At 32.7% G+C, this 23,290-nt stretch overlaps 1 protein-coding gene across 1 annotated transcript; it reads left to right on the top strand.

The window, feature by feature from the left end:
• Nucleotides 1-4,254: 4,254 nt before the first annotated feature.
• On the top strand, nucleotides 4,255-8,531 carry LOC127729733 (cytochrome P450 2C31-like). The gene is made up of 4 exons (XM_052237604.1): nucleotides 4,255-4,650; nucleotides 5,515-6,033; nucleotides 7,126-7,566; nucleotides 7,972-8,531. Exons 1-4 carry the CDS (start codon nucleotides 4,260-4,262, stop codon nucleotides 8,151-8,153), a joined length of 1,533 nt encoding a protein of 510 aa, XP_052093564.1. The 5' UTR covers nucleotides 4,255-4,259; the 3' UTR covers nucleotides 8,154-8,531.
• Nucleotides 8,532-23,290: the final 14,759 nt, after the last annotated feature.

Here is a 23,290-nt window from a genome sequence, read left to right on the forward strand (position 1 = left end):
ATTGCTCTTGTACTGATTGACCTATTTACATAAAAACCTAATTTTTAATGTCATATTTATGCATCAAGACTATTTTTTTTATATCTCCAACATTCATTTGGGTTTAAATAACTAATCATGAATATTATATTTTTTTCATTGAATCACGGATGTTAACTTTACAGTACCCATTCCTCCGTTGTTCTTTATGGCATGCTAACAAAACTTTCCTGAAATTGTCTATATACGTTGTCATCTATATTCATTTTCTTACATGTTGGAAGCGGGGGTCTTAGTCACTAATCTCTGGCAATCAGGTGAAGATACGACAAGCTGAATTTGTGGCAACATTTCTGGAGCATGATTCCATAGAAAAATTGTTTTCAGTTATCAAGACGGATCACCGGGAAATTGTCCAATATGTAAAAAATTGTGATTTTTTTACACCCCCCTTCTGACCTGTGACCCCACTTTTTAAAAAAAATCTGCACCACTTTGGTACTCTACAACAGACCTTAAATCAAAAGGAATCATATTCATCTTCAAAATAAGATCCAAAATTAGCCGTGAGGTATTTTGATCCAATTTTTTTTTTTAATTTTCCCTATTTGTCACCGTACTATAAGTAAGTATTACTGTTACCAAAAGATTTAAAAGAATGAGTAATGTCTTTGATGCATATCATGTGATAGACTATTAACAAAGTTTTCCCACAGGTATTTTTAATTCAATTCATTCATACTTCTTGTGAAAGAATAAGGAACGGTTGTATTATCATTACATCACTCTTTTAAGAATCTGCAGGAGGCATCTGTAAAAATGTGGAACGATGGAAAAAGAAAATACTATTGCAAAATTTTTGAAACATAAACATGTGATACCGATTGCAGTGCAGACGACATGTTTCGAAATAAATATCGTAAAGTACGCACAAGTAGACGAGGACAAATGTCTCGAGATTTATACAAATACAATTAACAAAACAAAACAGGGTACGAACCATAAAACAACCCCAAAATGTCATAAAGTAACCTGAAGGTGTTGCGAAGTACAATATTGAAATTTAAAATGAAAATGTATCACCAACTCATGCCACTACCGATGGTTCTATGAGGGGTTAGATAGGGATAAGGGAACCGGGGAATGACGGTGTAGAAAGCGGGAGTCAGGTGGCTGGAAATGGGGGAAGAGGGAGAGGCACATGGTAGAAAAGGGGAAGTAAAAATAGTAGGTTTTTTTATAACGATTTTCGTATTGGAGTAATGGGGAGAGAATTTAGATTAGAGGGAGGGAAGTGGGAGTCATCTAGGGTAGCGTAGAAGTAGAACTTTCGTTTTTAAGAGGAGAGCATGGGTGACAGCATGTACGACAAAGCAGTCCAGTAGAGTTTAAAATATTTGTTGCAATTTCAAAGTTCCTATGTCATCAGTATTGGACCCCAATTGCCTTTAAAATGACCATTTCATAGCACAGCGTTTTTAGTTGAATTGATTAGTTTCCTTAACGGCGATTACGGCGCTTTTTGCGATAATGTCTAGGTATATAAAGATTCCACGTAATGTTATTTCACAGCAGATAAGACTATTAGATATTACAAAACATTAAAATCGATCGATCCAACAGGAAGGGGGGCCTCGGTGGCCGAGTGGTCTAAGTAGTTACTACTGTAATCACTAGCCAGTCAACACTGAGGTTGTGAGTTCGAACCCCGCTCGTGCGGGTGCACTCGACTCCAATCTTAATTGACTAGGATTGTCAGTTTTCCTATCGAAGGTCGGTGGTTTTCTCCGGGCGCCCCGGCTTCCTCCACCAATAAAAACTGGCCGCCACGAAATAGCCCAAAAGCGGTGCTTAAAAGTGGCGTTAAAACACCAAAAAATCAAATCAAATCCAACAGGAAGGGAATGAATCCTAGTTTTGTCCAACCTATGAATAAATAACCTTTATACCCCTGAATAAACACAAAGCAACAAAACAGAAGGACTGCTTTAGAAACAACAACACTGTATATGACTGAACAATTCCCAATGTACTAGTATATCATTCAATATTTCAGTGCATAGCACCGTGATTGCGTTGTCTATTCAAGGACTAACAGTCTACCAGATGAAGTCTTCTGATTACGATGCAAGTTTCTCTTTTAACTGGCTTTTCAGAAAGGGCCTACTTAAAAAAAGTGCAGCATACTAAAAATAATATAAAGATTAAGAGATTGAAATGATTGGCAATATTTTAGACCAGTATAGAAAACCTTTAAAACCGAAAAAATGTCAGATCGGAACAAACAAATTACCATTAAAGTCAACATTGCTTGAAGCAATGTACCTATGTTTTTTTTTGTGTTTTTTAAATTATGTTACTTTTCATACATGATCGCTTTTGCATTGCTGATATAAACGGAACAGCACTTGCAATGTATCAGACCAGCAGGGTGATACGCGGGCTGATATCGGCTTCTCAAGCAATTTCAACGGGAAGTTCATACGGTATATGTCGAAGCCCTCACGTGCAAAATCCATATCAGTTTCTTAAGCTTTAAGAAAGACATGCACAACCCACGAGACTGACTTAATATGACATTGACCTTATTGTTTATAAAACTATTTGAACAGTGCATGTTCAAACACAATAACAGTTTCATCTATTACAAAATAACGTCAGATTTCCTTAAGGTTGAAAAAGTCGTCTTATATGTTGTTTTTCTAGGCACCTGCCTTGATTTTTTCACATGCGAATTGAGCAAATGGGATTCTTCTATTCGACCACTTTTTATTTTGAACCCATCATCCTACTTCTTCTAACTGGATGTTCAGGTTACATTATCCTAAATTGGTATTTCATGTGGACGACGAGTTGTTGATCCCAACAATGCCTTACTTGCAGGCGTAATCACGTGCATTATATGTATGTGTAAATGTGTCTGATTGGACCAGGAGAAACGGACCAGTTCAGAAGTACCGAGTGACCTTGATGGTCCACTGACCGACGTGTTTACGGAATTATAGGGGAATAATTGGAATGTTAAACAATGTATTTCTCCCCAAAAATATAAAAATTCGGCTTTATTCAATCTGATTTTGTTCCCTATCCAATTAATTAGACTACATCATGTAATAAACTGCTCATTTCATGACATTGTCATTTTCCATATGGAATGATGACATTTCAAAGTTATAGATTACCCACTGAAATATTTCGTGCAAATTACTGGGCATGCATCAGGCCGAGCAGACAATTTTCAATTTGTTACTAGATTAAGTTTCGGTATTGGTCGACATTATGTTAACAATACGCTTCTCTTTTCGTGAAGAGTTGATAACTTATTCCACCAACATTTGATTCTTGTTGTTTATACTGAATACTTATAAATTTATGCTATACTTTCATAAACTATGAAACTAAAGCTGATTTTTTCAATAAATTGTTTTATTTGTTCGTCGAATAATAAAATTCGCTTGAACTCACCTTGATAAATAGAAGTGTTCGTGTGATAATTTAAATGTATATCTAACGGTAAAAAGTGTGTATAATGGATATTTAAAATGATTGAAGACAAAAATATAAATAAGATGCAACATAGTTAACGAACTAATATCAGTTTATGTAAATAAGACAAATAAAAAATAATTAAAACATTGACTGTTCGTTCAGCAGTCAAAATAGAGAGATTCTGAATGTTTATGTTTCTACTTGTACGTTCAGCCTTAACGATTTATTTTGCGTTCCTTTGCAGTTATTTTAAAAACGTAAATGATTTAAATGTTCATTTGCGTGATATTTGAAGGCTATTAGTACCCAAAATAAACTTACCAAATAAGAGTGTGTATGTTATGGATTTTAATTTGAAAATTCATAAAATTGCTGCTATAGTCAATTATAATATCACATTAAAACAACACTTCTATGACCGCATACGTCATTAAGTACAAATGTCAAGATAAAAAAAAAGTTAATGTAACGTTGCATTGTCCACGTATTGTACTGATGATTTGAGATGATTCTAGATATTGTAACATCTCATTTCATTCATGGTCTGTCCTGATATGAAAAAGGCTATATTAGGTTTACGGGTGTTCTATTTTTAGCTAGATTGTCGTCATACTTTAGAGAGATTTAACAATGGATTGAATTATTAATCTTAACAACCATACCTAAGCATTTTGAAAATCTTTTTGTGTATTACAAAATTTTATATTTATGTATGATTTACATACTCAACGAACCGCCCCGGAAACTCACCCAAGTAATTGTCACCCGATGTAAGTTCCAGTATAAATACGATGCCCCATCTCCAAAAATGTCAGTTTCATGAACAACTTGCAACCATGTCCAACATTTTAGAAACTCTGGGTTACTTGAATTCTACTTTTCTTATAAGCATTATCTTGGTAGTTCTATTATGGATTCGAAGCAGACGACCGACACATTATCCTCCAGGACCAACACCTTTTCCAATTATTGGCAATTTTCACACTTTAGTAAAAGGAGATCTGTTCAAAGTAATGCGTGGCCTTCGAAAGGAATATGGCGATATCTTCAGTCTTTCCTTAGGAAAACAATGGGTGACTGTCGTTAATGGAAACGAAAATTTGCGCGAACTATTGGTAAAAAGAGCTGATGTAACAACTGACAGGCCATCATGTTTTGTTTTCCGCCAAGGGAAAAATAAAGGTATGCATTTGAGATAAATAAGTTCTTATTATAAATGTGAAAACTAGCAATAAAATTTACAGAAGTTTTTTTTTCATTTATTGTACCTACCTTGAGTGTAATTTTCACAACAACGTATGAAACTATAAAAAAATTCAAATTAATACGTAAGTATGCAATTTTGTTTGACTTACTTGATATAAAAACTAGGAGGTAAACTATCCAACATAGACACATTGACAATGATTAAAAAAAAAAACTACAGGTATATTTTACGAACATGCCTTTTAAATTGTTTTAATTAACAAAATTGAATGCTTCTATGAAAGAAGATAACTTATGTGAAGTGAACCTTAGAACCAAAAAAAAAAAAAATATTATTGTGGTATTGGACGTAAGGCAAACATCAACCAGAGTGAGTCGAGATGACATTTTAAGCATCTATGCCTTGTGAAGCAACGATAGACGGACAAGGGACCTACCTAGGGGTCCCTGGTGGTAAAGCCACGGTAACCGTAAACCTAAATAAAGATAACGAAAAGAGGACAAATGAAAAATAATCGGCGGTGATTCGTTAAAATAATAAAAGGCATGACTGAAGTTTAGATTAGTAATTTTTTCCCTGATAAACCAACGTCTTCCTGTTCATCTATGAACCAATTTCAGAATTAGAGCGTTGCTTGTTTCATACTTCGCTCCTAAATAATAATAATAATAATAATAATAATAATAATAATAATAATAATAATAATAATAAACCCCAATAACCTGACTAATCAAATTGATTTTTTTCAATTTTATTCTTTTCCATAATTATTTTAGGTACATCACCACCAAGTTTTGCCAAACGTTTTTTGTTATCACGTTTCATATTTATATTTTTAGGTATTGTTAGTGCCAGTGGATCGTCCTGGAAGCAGCAAAGGGCATTTGCTGTTTCAAAGCTACGAGACTTTGGGTTTGGAAAGCGAGGTTTTGAATCCAGCGTATCAGAAGAAGTTGAACAACTCTGTAATTTGGTAAACAGCTATAATGGAAAAGCATTTGACATATCCGGTATAATCCACACGAGTATATCAAATAATGTGATGTCTATTACCGTTGGACGACGATTTGACTATGATGATCCTAAATTCCAGCAATTTGTTTATCTTTTAAATGAAAACGCTAAAAACTCTGCGTTAGTAGGACCATTAAACTTTGCTCCATTTTTAAGGAAAATTCCTGGAGACCCTTTTGGTGCTAAACAGATATCAAACAATGTAAGACAGACATTCAAGTTTTTCCGGACAGAAATCAACGAACACGAAACAACATTGGACACAGATAATTTACGTGACTTTATTGATGTTTACTTAAAAGAAATAAAAAATCAGGAAGAGGAGGAAACCAGTGAGTTTACAGGTATGTCATACTACCAACGTCAATTGTACATAATACTAGTATATAAACGACCCATTAATTTAACCGTCAGAATCAGACATATTTTCATTCAAGGATTAAATAGAAATACAATTTATCTGTTTTAAAAAAAATCTATCAATTCGTTCAAAGTCAAACACATGGATAAATTAGCGCAAAAAAAAGAAGGAAAAAGACCAGAATGGGACAATAAAAATAATTTAGAAACACCCACATATGAATTTAGTTTGAACCCAATAAACTTTTGACAACACGTTTATGAACTATTAAATTCTGTTCGATTCCTTAAAATAATATATAAATGAAATTTCAATGGGATATAAAAATATTTAAAGTAATTGACGCAAACCATTGCAATGAAATTTAAAGTTATAATAATGTTTACTTAAAGTGCCCATCAATTTGTTTTTATAGCATGAAACAGTTTTATTTTATCTATTAATAGAATGGTCACATAAAAAGAAACATTTTGTCTTTGTATCCAAGTTCTTTCAAAGTCTCTTTAGTAATGTGTTTTGTTTTACTGTAGCTATCAGTTACCTTAACTTTACCTTAACCTTAAGTTTTTAAAATATATCACAGTGCAATTACCAAAAACAAGAGTTGAACTTACTTTTTTTTAAAAGTCAAAATTACGCGAACATCTGACATCGCGTTCAGTTTTCGTCTGAGTTTATATTGCCGAAAGCTTTCGGTGTACTTTATTCGTATACTCCTTCATTTGCTAGTGTTAATACCAGCCCTCTCTTGTTGCTTCTCATATGTGACATTCTTGTGTCATTCGTGAGTTCCATTTTTTTAAATTTCCATTCTAACGCATTTGTTCGATACCAATTACCTACTATGTAGAAAACTAGAAAAACGAAAAAAATGCCTTTTAAGTTGTTGTACAGCTCTCCATGCACGTATTAATCACGACCTGTCTTTGACCTTTCAAAACATGTGCTCCAAAACAGCATGTTTATAAGCTTTACTTTTAGTTACTTATTTAATAATTGCATATCATTTTGAAGATGTCGCAGATTTGATTATATAATAAGTTACATGGTATTCAATTTTTTTTATAATTTTCAGCTGGACAGCTGCTGACCATAATGGCTGATTTATTTGTAGCTGGAACAGAAACAACTGCAACAACAATAAGATGGGCGATTATGTATCTCCTAAATAATATTGATATTCAGAAGAAAATGTGCAAAGAAATCGAAGACGTTATTGGAAGTGGACGTCCACCATGTATGTCAGACAAGCCAAATCTTCCATATTGTGAGGCTGTTATTTTAGAATCTCTCAGACTTGGAAATGTTGTGCCTTATGCCTTGCCACATAAAGCCTCTGACGATATTGTTTACAAAGGATTTACTATTCCAAAAGATTCAATAATTCTTCCAAGTCTAGATTCCGTAGCATTCGATGAAAAACTTTTTCCTGATGCTCATTCTTTCAAACCTGAACGCTTCTTAGACGAAAATGGTAGACTCTGTGGCCAAGACAAAGTATTATCGTTTTCATTGGGTAAGTAGATATTTTTGAATTGAAATACAGTTTCGCCTTTTTTTTCCTTTTTCCAGTTTTGCATTTTCGATATTGTAATAAAAGTATAAACTGTAACCTTATTTAAACTTATAAGAAACTGCAAGTATGAAGTTGTTCTAAACCATGCTATATATTAGATTTTGACTTAATGTGGGAATACATTTGAAAGAATGTAATAGATGGGTGACTCGTTTACTTTAATCAAATATGATTAAATATTAACCAAACGAGAGAAAAGAACTAAGATTACCTAATATATGTTCTATACAATAACTTTTGACAGTAACAATTTCTATTCGTTTTAGAGGATTATATACTGGTACATATAAACCTTTAGATTAAAGAGCGACAATCGACATTAAAATTTCAAATTTATGATTTCAGGTCGAAGAGTATGCCTTGGAGAAGCTCTTGCCAGAATGGAATTGTTTTTATACATAACATCCCTTGTACAGAGATTTGAATTCCTTCCGCCAGAAGGCAAGAACCCACCTGCAATTAAAGGAAATCTCGGTGTTACATACTGTCCAGAAGCTTTTGAATTTAGAGCTGTCTCAAGAAGTTAAAAACTGAAAAATGCAATGTTCATGTATTTCAATCATTGTATCATATTTTCATATTTCATATTTCATGTTTCATATTCATATTTTAAATGAACTGTACGTCCATTGTTATAATATATGTTTGCTGTAAATGTACTACATGTATTTATAACGCATAACACATTCATATTATCAAGTAATACTATGTAATACTAAGTGCTATCAGACATTGTAAGTTATATTATGTTATATATATTAAGTGCTATCAGACGTGGTAAGTTTTGCTGCGTCTGACTTGGATCTCATACCAGTGACATTATTATGCCAAAGTTATTCACTGAATTATATACTGTTATTTTGTTTAATAAAATTATTGTTATAATAAAACTAATTAACGCAGTACATTTTTTATTCGTTATTTATGCACATAATTAAAAAAAATAAATGACTTAAATACATATTTAACTGAAAAGATATCTCAATATTACAGACATTTCGAATTTTCCTTGTGAAAAGGAAGGTTGTCAAAGAAGCTATCAAAATGCACAAGAGATCAATCAAAAGTATAGGCTAGTAATTTTAAGTCGGTGCTATGTGGCTTTTGTTGTTATATTCGTTGTTTATTGTGCTTCGTATCCGTCTCTTGAGTTCAGTCATTTCCAACTGATTTTCTCAATTGCGTTACACCTCTGTCCCAGGTTAGGAAGGGTTGAGCACTCTTAAACAGATTTAACCCTCCACATTCCTAATGTGCCCGACCCAAGTATGGAGGCTGTAATTCATTGGTTGTTATTGATTGCTGTCTGTCAGATTTTTTTTTAGTTCTGTTTTGTCATGTCAGGGACCTCTTAAAGCTGACTATACAATAAGGGTTTTGGACTCTGTTGGATAGTTGTCTCATTGGTAATCATATCACAACTCCTCATTGTTATATCCGACAAATAAATACAATCTTGGTTGCATTTAAAAACATAAATCAACGGCTGCACAATGACCGCAATATACACCCGTGGTTTTCATATTTTGACTTTGTTACAAGTATACAATGGACTATTGTAGAATATATTAAATCAGAAGCTAGTAAAAATATCCCCACAGAAAACTTTGATGGAGGATATCCAATGGCGTATAAAAATTGCCTTGAATTTGACAGTTAACTCTCCCATATGTCTCGGAAGATATTGAAAAAAAGTAGCTTACTTTTTCGAATCCTAAAAACATTGAAAAAGTTTGTAGTAAATTAATTCGAGCACACTCGAGTTAGTGCAATACATGTGAACAATGCTTGGAATCTGATGGTTCTTGTCCCATAACTCTAACTCTGGAATGATAAATTGGAAAACATTCAACATCGAAAGGTAGCTTAACTCTACCAATCCAAACAATAGTGTTTCAAGTAAATCGAGCCGACAATACTCAAGTTGGTCTACGACATGTGCAAAGCTGGCTCAAATCGGATGGTTAAAGTCCTGTTATTCTTGGACGACAAATATTCTTTACAGGTTTCACAGGCAATTCAATCACGTACGTTTCGTCTTCATTAGACTCACCAGTGACGCTCGAATCAAAACATTTCAAAGGCTTGAGAATGGTATGGGGAATGTGTCAGACAACAACTCGACCGAAGAGCATAAAACAGCCGAAGGCCATCAATTGGTCTTCAACACAGCGAGAAAATCCCGCACCCGGAGACGGGCTTCAGCTGGCCCCTAAACAAAAATGCATAGTTAAAGGACAAACATGAGACATCTTATCTTCTATTTTTTCGATATTACGACATACAACTATGATAAGGGAATCTTTAAATATTTGTTAGACAGTTGCATCATAGTTTGCACATTTCATTTTCATGGGGATTTTTTTTGCGCGACCAACTTCAATTAAGGCCCATTGACTTTTAAACATTTGCATAGTAAACGTGTTACACCGGCGAGATCTCCATGGCAACAGTTTCTATTTAAATCAACGAATATGTTGTTTTTGTGTTTGATTGTAAGCATTAGTGGTTTATTATATTGAACACATTAACTTGTTATACCCAATAAAAAGAAATTCTATTGGGGGTAAATAATATGTATATTTTCAACTTTACAGCCAAATATTCAAATGTACATGCAGGTAATCTTTTTTGTATGCCTTGAAATGTATCGTTGACACCTGGTATTATTGTTGCCTACCATCAGATGGTGTGTTGCTAATGAGGTAAGAATGTCTATATGCAAGTCAATATCATTGTGTCCCTCTCAGAAATTTTAAATGCCTTGAAGGATATTGTTGGATTTGCTAATTATTTTGCCTATCGCCCTTGTGTTTTTGTTGTGAATAAGATTATAATATCTCAATGCAAGGTCAATGCCAATACTATGTTTATAGTGATTGTCATTTTATGAGTTTTGCTAGCTTATCCTCTAGTTGAAATATGTAAGTTAGTTATTTCAAAAACATTATTTCTGTCCTTTTATTCACAGTTTGAAACATTTTTGAAGCTGCAGATAGTAGGACGAAACTTTCAACTTCAATTAAACGTACCACCTTGTTTAGTCAAAAGATCCTACCTATACTATTTTTTTTTAATTAGTACAGTAGACACTTCGATACCGATATCTATTTTAATTAAAATATCCAACCAAGCCTATATAATAACAAGAGTGCACACGCTGAAATATCTCGCCTTCTTTACTTTTCATTGATATTATGTTGATAGTCCTAAATATAAAGCTTTATTACAACTGTCACATAAACTTAACATTAACCAAGTAAACTAAACATTGACCAATGAACCATGAAAATGAGGTCAAGGTCAGATGAACCATGCTAGGCAGGCATGTACAGCTAACAATTCTTCCATACAACAAATATAGTTGACCTATTGCTTATAGTTTAAGAAAAACAGACCAAAACACAAAAACTTAACACTGAGCAATGAACCTTGAAAATAAGGTCAAGGTCAAATAAAACCTGCGTGACTGACATATAGATCATAAAATATTTCCATACACCAAATATAGTTGAAATATTGCATATAGTATTAGAAAAAAAGAACAAAACTCAAAAACTTAACTTTGACCACTGAACCATGAAAATGAGGTCAAGGTCAGATGACACCTGCCAGCTAGAATGTACACCTTACAATCATTTCATACACCAAATATAGTAGACCTATTGCATACAGTATAAGAAAAACAGACCAAAACACAAAAACTTAACTATAACCACTGAACCATGAAAATGAGGTCAAGGTCAGATGACACCTGCCAGTTGGACATGTACACCTTACAGTCCTTCCATACACCGAATATACTAGACTATTGCTTATAGTATCTGAGATATGGACTTGACCACCAAAACTTAACCTTGTTCACTGATCCATGAAATGAGGTCAAGTGAAAACTGTCTGACGGGCATGAGAACCTCGCAAGGTACGCACATACCAAATATAGTTATCCCATTACTTATAAAAAGAGAGAATTTAACATTACAAAAAATCTTAAATTTTTTTTAAGTAGTCACTGAACCATGAAAATGAGGTCAAGGACTTTGGACATGTGACTGACGGAAATTTCGTAACATGAGGCATTCATATACAAAGTATGAAGCATCCAGATCTTCCACCTTCTAAAATATAAAGCTTTTAAGAAGTTAGCTAACGCCGCCGCCGCCGCCGCCGCCGGATCACTATCCCTATGTCGAGCTTTCTGCGACAAAAGTCGCAGGCTCGACAAAAACGAGACTTGATGTTACTATGCATGTAATGGATTATCCAAGCCAACAATTATCAATGTAATTTTGTCATTAGAAGATGCCTGCGAAATATCAGCAATGAGTTTTCCGCAAAAAAGAACTGTTACAAATTATAAGTCTGATATAGAATTCATATGAAATGGATTTTAATTAGAAACTTGACAGCAAAAATGTACTCAAAGAAAAATTCATAGAAAGCAAATAGATAAAAAGATGTTAAGCATTCACTTCATAAGAGTGCAAACCGCCTTGGTGTTAGCGTGTTCATTCCCGAGACGGGTCAAAAGGAAAAACTTGAAAGTTATATTTGCAGCTTCTCCGCCAAGCACTCGGCATTTAGGAGTAAGAGCATAAATTGGATGGCTCATATTCAAAATAATGTTTCCGGGCAGGGTGACAAGTCTTCGTCGGACTGTTGCCTTGTGAGCTAGCACGTTAAAAATCCGACTCATCGTGTCTGTCTATTAAAAAGTAAGGTTCATACTAATATCACATTAACATGATATCGTCCAGAGTATATATTTGATTGACCACGGGACGTTAAACCATCATCAACGTCAAAAAATTATCAATGCAAAATTTCTCAGAAAGATAAAAAAAAAAACAACAATGAAGCGTAATTGTTTAAATTATTACATACATAACTGTAAGCGGATATGCTGCTAAAATTGTTTAAAAGCTTCAACCCTAACTATTCAAGAAAAGCTGTTAACCTGCAAACGTTTAACTAGTTGAAAAGTAACCATGTTACTGAAGAAAATAAAAAAACTACGTTATAGAAAACTGCTTCCATTAGGCCAGTACAACAAGCCCTTACAAATACATTAACATTCTACCACTTTTTATCTTTTCCTCCAGAACATGCTTCTTTACATATTACTCCCAAACATTACCCTCATCTTCTCTAACCGTCCTCTATCTTCCTCCCGAAAATATATCTTTACAAACCACTCCCATTATTTCCGCTCACCCTCGCAATTCTTCCTTTTTCTCCCTCACTTTTTTCTCAATCATACCAACCTAAGCCACCTATATCAACCTACCCAGTGTAAGCAATCCATAAGAAAATGTTGTTAGTTGATAAAAACGATTTTAATCATGAAGTACCGGGCATAGGAAAAATAGATACGTCACCTTTTCAAAGAATTTCAATACCCTTGAATATGAAACGAAAAAAATCTTTACATTAAGTCAATCTTCAAATAGACTAGAAGACTAAGAAGTCTATACTTTCGATACTTCATGATATATATGTATATATATATATAAACAAGTCTAAATTGAAAACAACGTTCAAACCTATGATTGCGTTGGATAAAAACCGCAATTTTTATACGTGTGCATGCAAAACAAATTTCTTGGTAGAGGGGTCTAAATACAGCACAAACAACATTTTCCAAAAGACCAAATGAGTGAAAAAGTATATTTTAACAAAACGCATTTGACTAGCAGGTCGAACAACTGATGTTCTTAAACCCTGCTGACTGCCATTGGCGATTGCCAAATAAACGGATCAGCGATGTAATAAATGGATCTTAATTATGAATTTAATACTAAACAGAAAACAATAAACTTGCGGAAAAGATGGTATACCGCAAACACGAGGTGCAAATATTTGTACACCATATCCGGATTTCGACAATTAATGTCTCTTCAGTGATGTTAGGAATCGAAACGGTATTTGGAAAGCCATACAATTTACCTCAATTTAGTATATATATACTAGTCAACAACAAAAAAAAACGATACAAGGCAATGCATTTTCCATATATAATGAAATTGGATACACTTTACCAAGGTAAATAATTGCCCAATTGGTCTAATATTCACAGAGTGTTATTTTCTTATCAAAACCATTGATTTAAGGTAAACACGCGAATTTTTGTTTTTGCAATTTTTGTTATTTCAAAAATCATATTTTCACCAAAAAATTCAAAAATTGATTTTGAACTTAAAACTTTAAACGTAAACATGGTCTGCTTAAAATTTTGAATGCCTTTGCATACATCTGAATACTTAATTCTGATCTTCGAAATTAAGTGCCGACTTTTGTCATCATTTTCCGCAAAATGAATTTGACCCCTGTGTTCAATAACACGGTATTTTCTCACTTTCCAATTTGGTCAGATTCTTTTAATCATATGCATTTGCTTTGCAAATGAATGTTTTTCATTGGATAGTTTAACAGTTTTTCCTATTTATTATATTTTATGATAAATAGGAGTTCAAACTTGGGTATCGTTACTTTTGTTGACTAATATATATACATATATATATATAGAATAATACATGGCAAAATCCGCATCGCATGCTGTATCACCACGAGAAACCAATATCAGTCCCGAGGGCCGAAGGTCCCGAGGGCTGATATTGGTCGAGTAAAAATAAATATTCTAGCCCCCATTTAGGTGAACATAAATAATCTTGTCTTATCACACATAAAAATAAATAGTCTGGCCCCAAATACTTTTTTGTAATCATTTACAAAGGTATCCAATTTTAACAGAATATCCAGATAGAAGTATTGTCAGTGGTTGTTTTGATGCATACTAGCTTCATGATTGTTTTTTTTTTTTATCTTTCTGAAAAATTTTGCATTGATAATATTTTATATATCTATATCTGGTGCAGTAAAATTGTCACTATTCCATTTAAAAAAAATATATATATATACCCCATTTATAAATTTGCTAAGAGAGTAAAATCTCTTTGATATTTTTTTTTATAAAAACAGTTAAATAACTTCCTTTAAAATTTTAATAAATATGGTAAAATATCCCATTTAAACTTTGACTAAAAATGTAACATATCCCCTTTTGATAAAACCAGCGAATAGTACATTTTAGAAAATTAATAAAAAGGTAAAATGTCTCCTTTGAAATTTATTAACCAATAAAAAAATCACTTTTGAAGTTTTATCCAACGCCATTAAAAATTTGTAATATAATTCATTAATGTTTATTTTGTAAGACCTGTTATATAACCCATTTAAATATTTGATAAAATTAGTTAAAAGTCCCTATTTCAAAATCGATTAAAGTTGTACTGTTTTATACAAAGGTAAGATGTTTAACATTTAAAATAAAAAATTAAAGAAAAATAAAATAAAATTCCCAAAATAAAAATTTTTATAACCAGTAAAACCCCCAATTTAAAATTTTAATAAAATCAGCAATCTAATTAAGATATAGATCTCTGAATACGATATGCTCATACGACCGAGTTACGAGTCTGTGTACAGATGAAGCCGCACTTTAACTTTTGGTCAAGTACTCTTTAACGCTAATTTTTAATTCATTTTAAAAGAATTTTTTTTAACATTATTTGGTAACATATTCCAATCTTGTATACCATTATAATAAAAAGTATCTTTTTGTTGACTCTTAACTGGTGGAACCCAGAAGTTATATTCACTATTTCTTGTGAAATGATTATGACAATGTCTGACCTTTGTAAAATTTGTATACATATAACTAGGAGAATGATGGTAATAAATGTTATGAACATGATTTAACCTCAATTGTTTAACACGATTTTCAATATTAACATAACCAATACTATTCAATACATTATGGTCAACTTTTGATCGATATCCAGTACTTTTTATAAATCTAACACATTTGTGTTTTAATACTTGTAGCTTATCTTTATATTTTTTGCTGACACCAGCATACCATGCAGAACAGGCATAGTCAAAATGACATTGAATTAAAGCTGTAACTAAAGTCTTTCTAGAATGTTCTGATAAACATTTGGCCTGTCTGTATAGGAACTTCAATTTTTAGTTTATGTTTTGTATTATGTTATTTAAAACTTTTTCTACAGAAAGAAAATTATCAATACTGAGGCCTAAATATTTCACACAATTCTGTGATGATATTGTATGATTATTACAAGTAACGTCAAAGTTACGAATTTTAGACAATTTACGTTTAGCCCAAAACAGAATAGTTTCTGTTTTCCCCAAATGAATAAGTGATAATTTATTATCGATCAGCCATTTACTGCAAGATTCAAGTTCCTTACCCAATTTCTGAGATATAACTTCTGGGTTCTTATGAGAGTATAATATGGTTCTCTGCATATAACAATACTCCCTTAGTTTATTTATTTTGTATTTACATTGTGTCATAGGTCAAATTTATTTGTTCAGTGTATGTTCAATGGTGTTAATATGTCCTTTGATTGAGTTAAGCTATTTCAGTTGATATTTTATAGTGTGTCTTTCTATGTTGTGATGTTACATTATTGTTTCAGAAAAAGGGTGAAGGTTTGGTACCATTAAAACGTTTAAACCCGCTGCATTTGTTTGCACCTGTCCTAAGTCAGGAATCTGATGTTCAGTAGTTGTCGTTTGTTGATGTGGTTTATAAGTGTTTCTCGTTTCTCGTTTTTTATATAGATTAGACCGTTGGTTTTCCCGTTTGAATGGTTTTACACTAGTAATTTTTGGGGCCCTATATAGCTTACTGTTCGGTGTGAGCCAAGGCTCCGTGTTGAAGACCGTACTGTGACCTTTAATGGTTTACTTTTATAAATTTTGACTTGGATGGAGAGTTGTCTCATTGGCACTCATACCACATCTTCTTATATCTATTTGCAGTCTTTACTAATGCTTATAGACATGTCATTAACATAACACAGGAACAATAGAATAACACAGACCGGATGTGGCAGGGTATTTATCCATCCGTCATCCTTAACAACAAAAAGGACACTAAGTACAGATCTGAGAGTACTCGCAGTTACTGACAGCTAGTTCAAAGCCAATAACAGCTAATACAAATTATGTTTCTAAGACTAAAATATCAATCAATACACATCCAACATCCAATGGATTTAGCGTAAAGACGTTATTAACTGTCAGAGATAAATATGCCCTTGTGCAATGCCAAAATAACGGTATCGACAGATTGAAGTGCCGTTAAAGTGCATATGTGTATAACAAAACTATTTAGTATGATTTTAATTAACTCATAACAAAATCAATATTTATACCAATAAAAACAATATCCAAAGATCTAATTACAGTGTTGAATTGGTAACCTTTTAGAATAAGTTTATTTAAAAGATTGATAAGTTTACCCGGATCGTATATAAATTTCCGGGCTCGGTAAACAACATTCCCGTAAAATTTAGGATGTGCTATTTCGTCTGAAATAAGTTTTTTACAGGTACAGCAAAACTTGCAAACCAAGTCTTTGTATCTATGGAAGAATTTAGTAAAGGTTTTAAGTAATTTGTTGTTACGAAATCCCTGACTTGATAATTTACCAGTAATAGATAGATTACGCTCATTAAAATCCAAAACGTCACTACAGACACGGGCGTAACGAACAAGCTGGGATATATAAACACCGTAAGATGATGCTAGAGGAACATCACCAGCCAATATTGGAAAATTAACAATAGGAAAAGAAAATTCATTCCTTTTGTCGTAAATTTTTGTGTAGAGTTTCTGTAAGCATGTTTATACATTTGCAATAAAGATTCATTCATTTTTTCATTCGGTAGATTTGAATTGTACATTCATAAAACTAGTAAATCATCTCCAATTGATTTTTTTATAAAAAAAATTATCCGCACTTAAAAGTTAGAAATAACAGAAAAAAAACTTTGAAAATTGAATCAAAGTATGAAATGTCCCCTTAAAATTTTAAACATTTCAATAATAAATTTTGATAAAAACAGTAAAATATCCCATTTAAAAATTAGATAAAAGAGTAAAAAGTCCCCATATCAATTTTGATATTGAAACAAATTTTAAATTGGGATGTTTAACTGGTTTACAGTCTTTTTTCCTTTGTGCTAACTAAATTATAGTTCGTTGTTCTCAATGACAAAAGAAAAGAAAAGAAAGACTTACTGAATCTGACAACTAACAATTTATATTTTGGTATTATGTGTGTGTGTCCGCGCATGTTTGCGTGTGTTCGGGGATGTTCTTGTTGGTGGATTAGTTATAAAGTGTTATTTCTATAGTAGTAGTTTATGTCTACACACCATTACCTTGAAGTAACCGTCTTAAAAAACTAAGGTTTATATTGATACGATGCTAATATTGGTTAAAACCTACAGCTTCAAAGGAGTCTGAATTGTTTATTTGGTAATTATCCACTGTACATTTTACAGTTAACTGTTTCAACTAACCCATCGCCCAAGCCCAAAAAATAAGTAAAATCTATTCGGACTCACATTTTTGGTATGGGCTAGATCGGTTTTGAGCTTCTCATACAATGTTAGCGCTTTTATTATGTTGAAGGTCGAACGGTGATCTTAGAGTGCTTAATTTGGTTTACATGTGTTATTGGTTTGCTTTCTCATAGTGCTTTGCGCACATAGCATTTTATTCATATTCTTGAGAAGCAAAAAAATACAGGGGGTCCTGTTCCCTGCCTGACTTGGCTAAAAATGTGCTGAAAAAAATGTAGCATGAATTATCGTGTGAGTCTAGTATAGTTTATGTACAAACCTTTTGGAACTCTATTAATAAAGGCGGATTTTGTAGATCTTCCTGATACACAGCTGCTCTGTAGTATTTTCATTAAATACTCCTTAAAGACTAACATAAAACACAAAAGAGATATTTTCAGTTTAACTTGTATTTGTTTCACTCATTTAGAGGGTCATAATTTGAAAGCTGATGAAACCTTGTGAAATATAAACGTTAAACAGTTTAAACATTTCATTAAGACTACTAGTATTTCTCATTTTTCAATAATTTTACGTATATCCATGAAATAAAATTGCATGTTATAAAGAGCCTTAAATTACGCTGTTGCTGAAGAAAATGTTGATAATAATTATGTCTTTTTTGCAAAATTGACATCAAACAAAAAACTTCCGTTTTACACAGTCATTTTGCTTTTAAGAGGCCATGTCATGTAGATAATTCCCGCGGCACGCAGTTAAACGGGAATATATTGTCTTCTCGGTAATATATTTCCGAGGCGGATGAATTTTTGGCGCCAAAAACTATAGTGGTAAATAGGTAGTTATATGAGTATTACTTCTAGCCTTGCTTTCGTACTGTGTACATCAAATTTGTCATCTGTATAAAGAATGTTCAATTTGACAATTTCTATATAAGCAGCGAGCTAGTCAACAAACTTAAGTTTGTAGTTGAGTTATTTGTTTATATAATAAGCTATGGAATAGTCTTAGGTGTAAAGGTACATAAGTATAGAGAAGACTCACTCTGTACACACCTTGAATGTGCCAAAAATAGATTCAGTTTATAATGTTTTAATTGATTCGCTGTGTCATAGAGAATATGTTAAAGAGACAAAGTTTCTTTTTAATCACGTCCTTACGTCTTGTATCCGAGGAAAAATGTTTCCTTAGTTACTAGTCCAATGAGCGTACCAAAAATAATCAAAATAAACACATTTGCAGGTCACCTAGAGCAAAAATGTGACAAGTAAATTATTTTTCGTTTCAAATGCAAGGAAAAGTTACCGTTGCCAATCATAAAACCCGAACCCAGAAATTTAGATACGATCGGGGTACGATCTAAACGGTTAACAATTCGAACTGTAATTAAATCTTTGAATATTGTTTTTATCGGTATAAATATTGATTTTGTTATCAGCAAATTAAATCTAAACTAATATAATTGTTATATACATATACATAGGCACATTCACGGTTCTACAATCTGTCTGTATTTTGGCATTGCACAAGGTCATGTTTTTTCTCTGACTGTTAATGACGTCTTTACACTAAATCCATTGGATGTTGGATGTGTACTGATTGATATTTTAGTCTTAGATACATGATTTTTTATAAAATTTTATTGGCTGTCAGTAACTGCAAGTACTCTCAGATATGTCCTTGGTTTTTTGTTGTTGTGGGGATGTATAAATTCCCTGCCACGTGCGGTCTGTGTTTTTGTTACTTGTTTTTCTGCTTTGTATCGATCTGATTAATTGAGCCCTTTTCAACTGATTCTTATAGTTTGTTCATATGTTACTTGCTGTTCCACCAACGTCCCAGGTTAGGAGGATGGTTGGGCACCCGCAAACATGTTTAACCCCGCCACATTCTGTATGTGTCTGTCCCAAGCCAGAAGCCTGAAATTCAGTGGTTGTCGTTTGTTGCTGTATATAATATTTATTTTTCGTTCATTGCTTTTTCACCTAAATCAGGCTGTAAGTTTCTCAAATTGTTTTACATCTGTCATGTCAAGGCCTTTTATAGCTGGCATTGCGGTGTGGATTTTGCTCATTGTCGAAGGCCGTACGGTGACCTATAATTGTTTACTTCTATGTCATTTGGTCTCTGGTGGAAAGTTGTCTCATTGGCAATCATACCACATCTTCTTATTTTATATTAACAGTGATATAATGTATAGTGTATTTTTAATATCAAAGTTCTATATGGTTTATTAAAAAAATAAAATTGGGTAAGCATTCAACAGGTTTTTTTTGGTAATGGTTTCAAAAGTGCACACTTTTTCTTTTTTTGTAAGTGTTTCTTAAGGCTGTCTGAAATGGTCTGCAAGTTATGAAGATTTATTGTGCAAATCAAAATAACCATCTTTGAAAATAAAAAGAATGAGATTATTGGCTATTGAATTTTTCAAAATCATTAACAAAGAATATCCTGTTTATCTTCATGATTTAATCCACTTTAAGAAAACTTACTCTTTTAGATATCATAACACAGCAGACCTACCTACAACTGCTTATGGCCTACAATCTTTCATGTATACGGGTTCTAAACTTTGGAATGAGATGCCAGCTGAGCTGTGTAAGCAATTATCTTTAAACATATCCAAGAACTTGATAAATTCTTGGTCTGGCAGCTCATTCTAATGCTTCGCCTGCAAAACCAGTTAATTCTGTTCATTGTTTTTAGATTAATGCTTTGTTTTCAGCATGGCAAATTTGTTTGTTAACTTATACTGCTTCTGCTATTTTGTACTTAACAATCCTGTATGTGCTTTTTTTATGTTGCAAACCCTTTTATCATTGCTCTGGTGTTTTATCCCACAAGTGCATGCATCAGTTTGTATGCTTAAAAAGTTAAATCACGAAAATACTGAACTCCGCGGAAAATTCAAAACGGAAAGTCCCTAATAAAATGGCAAAATCAAGAGCACAAACACACCAAACGAATGGACAACAACTGTCATATTCCTGACTTGGTACAGGCATTTTCTTATGTAGAAAATGGTGGATTGAACTTGGTTTTATAGCGCTAAACCTCTCACTTGTATGACAGTCGCATAAAATTCCATTACATTGACAACGATGTGTGAATAAAACAAACAATAAGCTGCTTGATAGAAGTTTTGTGTTAATTGTATGTGTGCATGTTTTGATTGTTGTACTTTTGTTTTGTTTGTTATGAAAGCTCTTCGGAGCTTATGTTTGTAATTGTATTGCATATACCGACTTTGAATAAAGCTTTATGTCTATGTCTCATTTTTGTGATTGCAACTAAAATTTGCCAAAATCTTCCATAATGCAGTTTTGAGCTTTCTTTGGCATATACATTTTGGAAACAATTTCAGATTTACAGAAACACTGTGATTTTAATGAAGTTTGGAAGACTTTTTAAAAAAAAATTACTGGTGTGAAATAATTTCAAAAGGAATTGGCCCAACTTAATTGGTAAATTTTGCAATGGTGTATTAAAAAAATTCAAAAATGCACAAAATACTAGCCACTAAACGCTAATAAAACTAGAAACTATCAATCTCATCATGATGTTTATGTGACAGTATGTTAATTTGGAAACTTTTGTTTGTTTGTATCATACTTTGATATTTTGATATTATATATCTCACCTACCGTGGATAGATTCAAACTTGAAAAAAACTAATAAATAAGAAAAACAAATTATATAAAAAGAACAAACATGATTGTAAACACCTTAAAAAAATCAAACAAATTAAAACACAATTACAGAAAGAGATGAGAAATGCCTACTGGAAATATATCGAAAACATGATATTTGACATTGAAATGCAAGAACCTGAAAATCAGAGATTCAACAAACAACCTAAAAAACTCTTTTCATACATAAAACGCCAAAACAATGAAAACACTGGTATTGCACCTCTTAGAAGTGAGGGTTTACTATATACAGATCCTTTGAAAAAAGCAAATATCTTAAACGAACAATTTAAATCAGCATTTACATCTGAGACTAATACAGTAATCCCTGACAAAGGTCCATCAACACACCCAATAATGGACAACATGGACATCAACAGAGAAGGGACCTATAAATTAATTAAAAATATAAATCCTAAAAAAGCAACAGGACCAGATAACTTAACTGTATTAGTGCTAAAAGAAAACATTAACACATGCACAGACATACTCACTCTATTTTTTACAAAATCAATACAAACAGGAAAAGTACCTCATGATTGGAATCACGCAAACGTAACACCTGTTTTCAAAAAAGGAGACAAATATTAACCTGGGAACTATAGACCAATCTCATTAACGTGTATTTCCTGCAAATTATTAGAGCACATACTTGCAAGCAACATCACGAAACACCTTTAATCGAACAACATACTTTATGACTTGCAACACGGCTTCAGGGCAAATACATCTTGCGAATCCCAGATAATTTCACTAATTCACCAGCTGTCATCAAATAACGATGAAAATATACAAACCGATCTAATCATCATGGATTTTGCAAAAGCCTTTGATAAAGTTCCACAGAACCGATTACTTTATAAACTTTATTTTTTTTGGTGTATCAGAACAAGCTACAAACTGGATAAAATCTGTCCTATCTAATCGTACACAGACAGTTATAATAGAAAACCATTCCTCTGACAATATACCAGTTACATCAGGTGTTCTTCGGGGCACTGTATTAGGTCCAATAATATTTTTGATATACATCAATTACTTAACTGACTATTTACATCACAGTCAAATCAGGCTCTTTGCTGACGACAGTATAATTTACCGACGGATAAAATCAACATCAGAATCATTTTGATTGCCCCTTCTAGGTCTTCTTGGAGTTTCAGTGTATTGGTATTTAGAACATTTACATTTATTTATTTGAAGACCCTTGCATTCATCATTAACCATTAAAGACCAGCATACCAAGCCCTTATCAGGCCAAAACTAGAATACTACTGCACCGCCTGGGACCCTTAAACAAAAGAGAACATTAACTCCATAGAAAATTGGTATTTAGAACATTTACATTTATTCATTTGAAGACCCTTGCATTCATCAGAAGAAATCTAAAAATAAACTCTGTAACCATTAAAGACCGAGCATACCAAGCCCTTATCAGGCCAAAACTAGAATACTGCTGCACCGTCTGGGACCCTTACACAAAAGAGAACATTAACTCCATAGAAAATTGGTATTTAGAACATTTACATTTATTCATTTGAAGACCCTTGCATTCATCAGAAGAAATCTAAAAATAGT

This window comes from Mytilus californianus, unplaced genomic scaffold, assembly GCF_021869535.1.
Source record: "Mytilus californianus isolate M0D057914Y unplaced genomic scaffold, xbMytCali1.0.p SCAF_2, whole genome shotgun sequence".
NCBI classification, from domain to species: domain Eukaryota; kingdom Metazoa; phylum Mollusca; class Bivalvia; order Mytilida; family Mytilidae; genus Mytilus; species Mytilus californianus.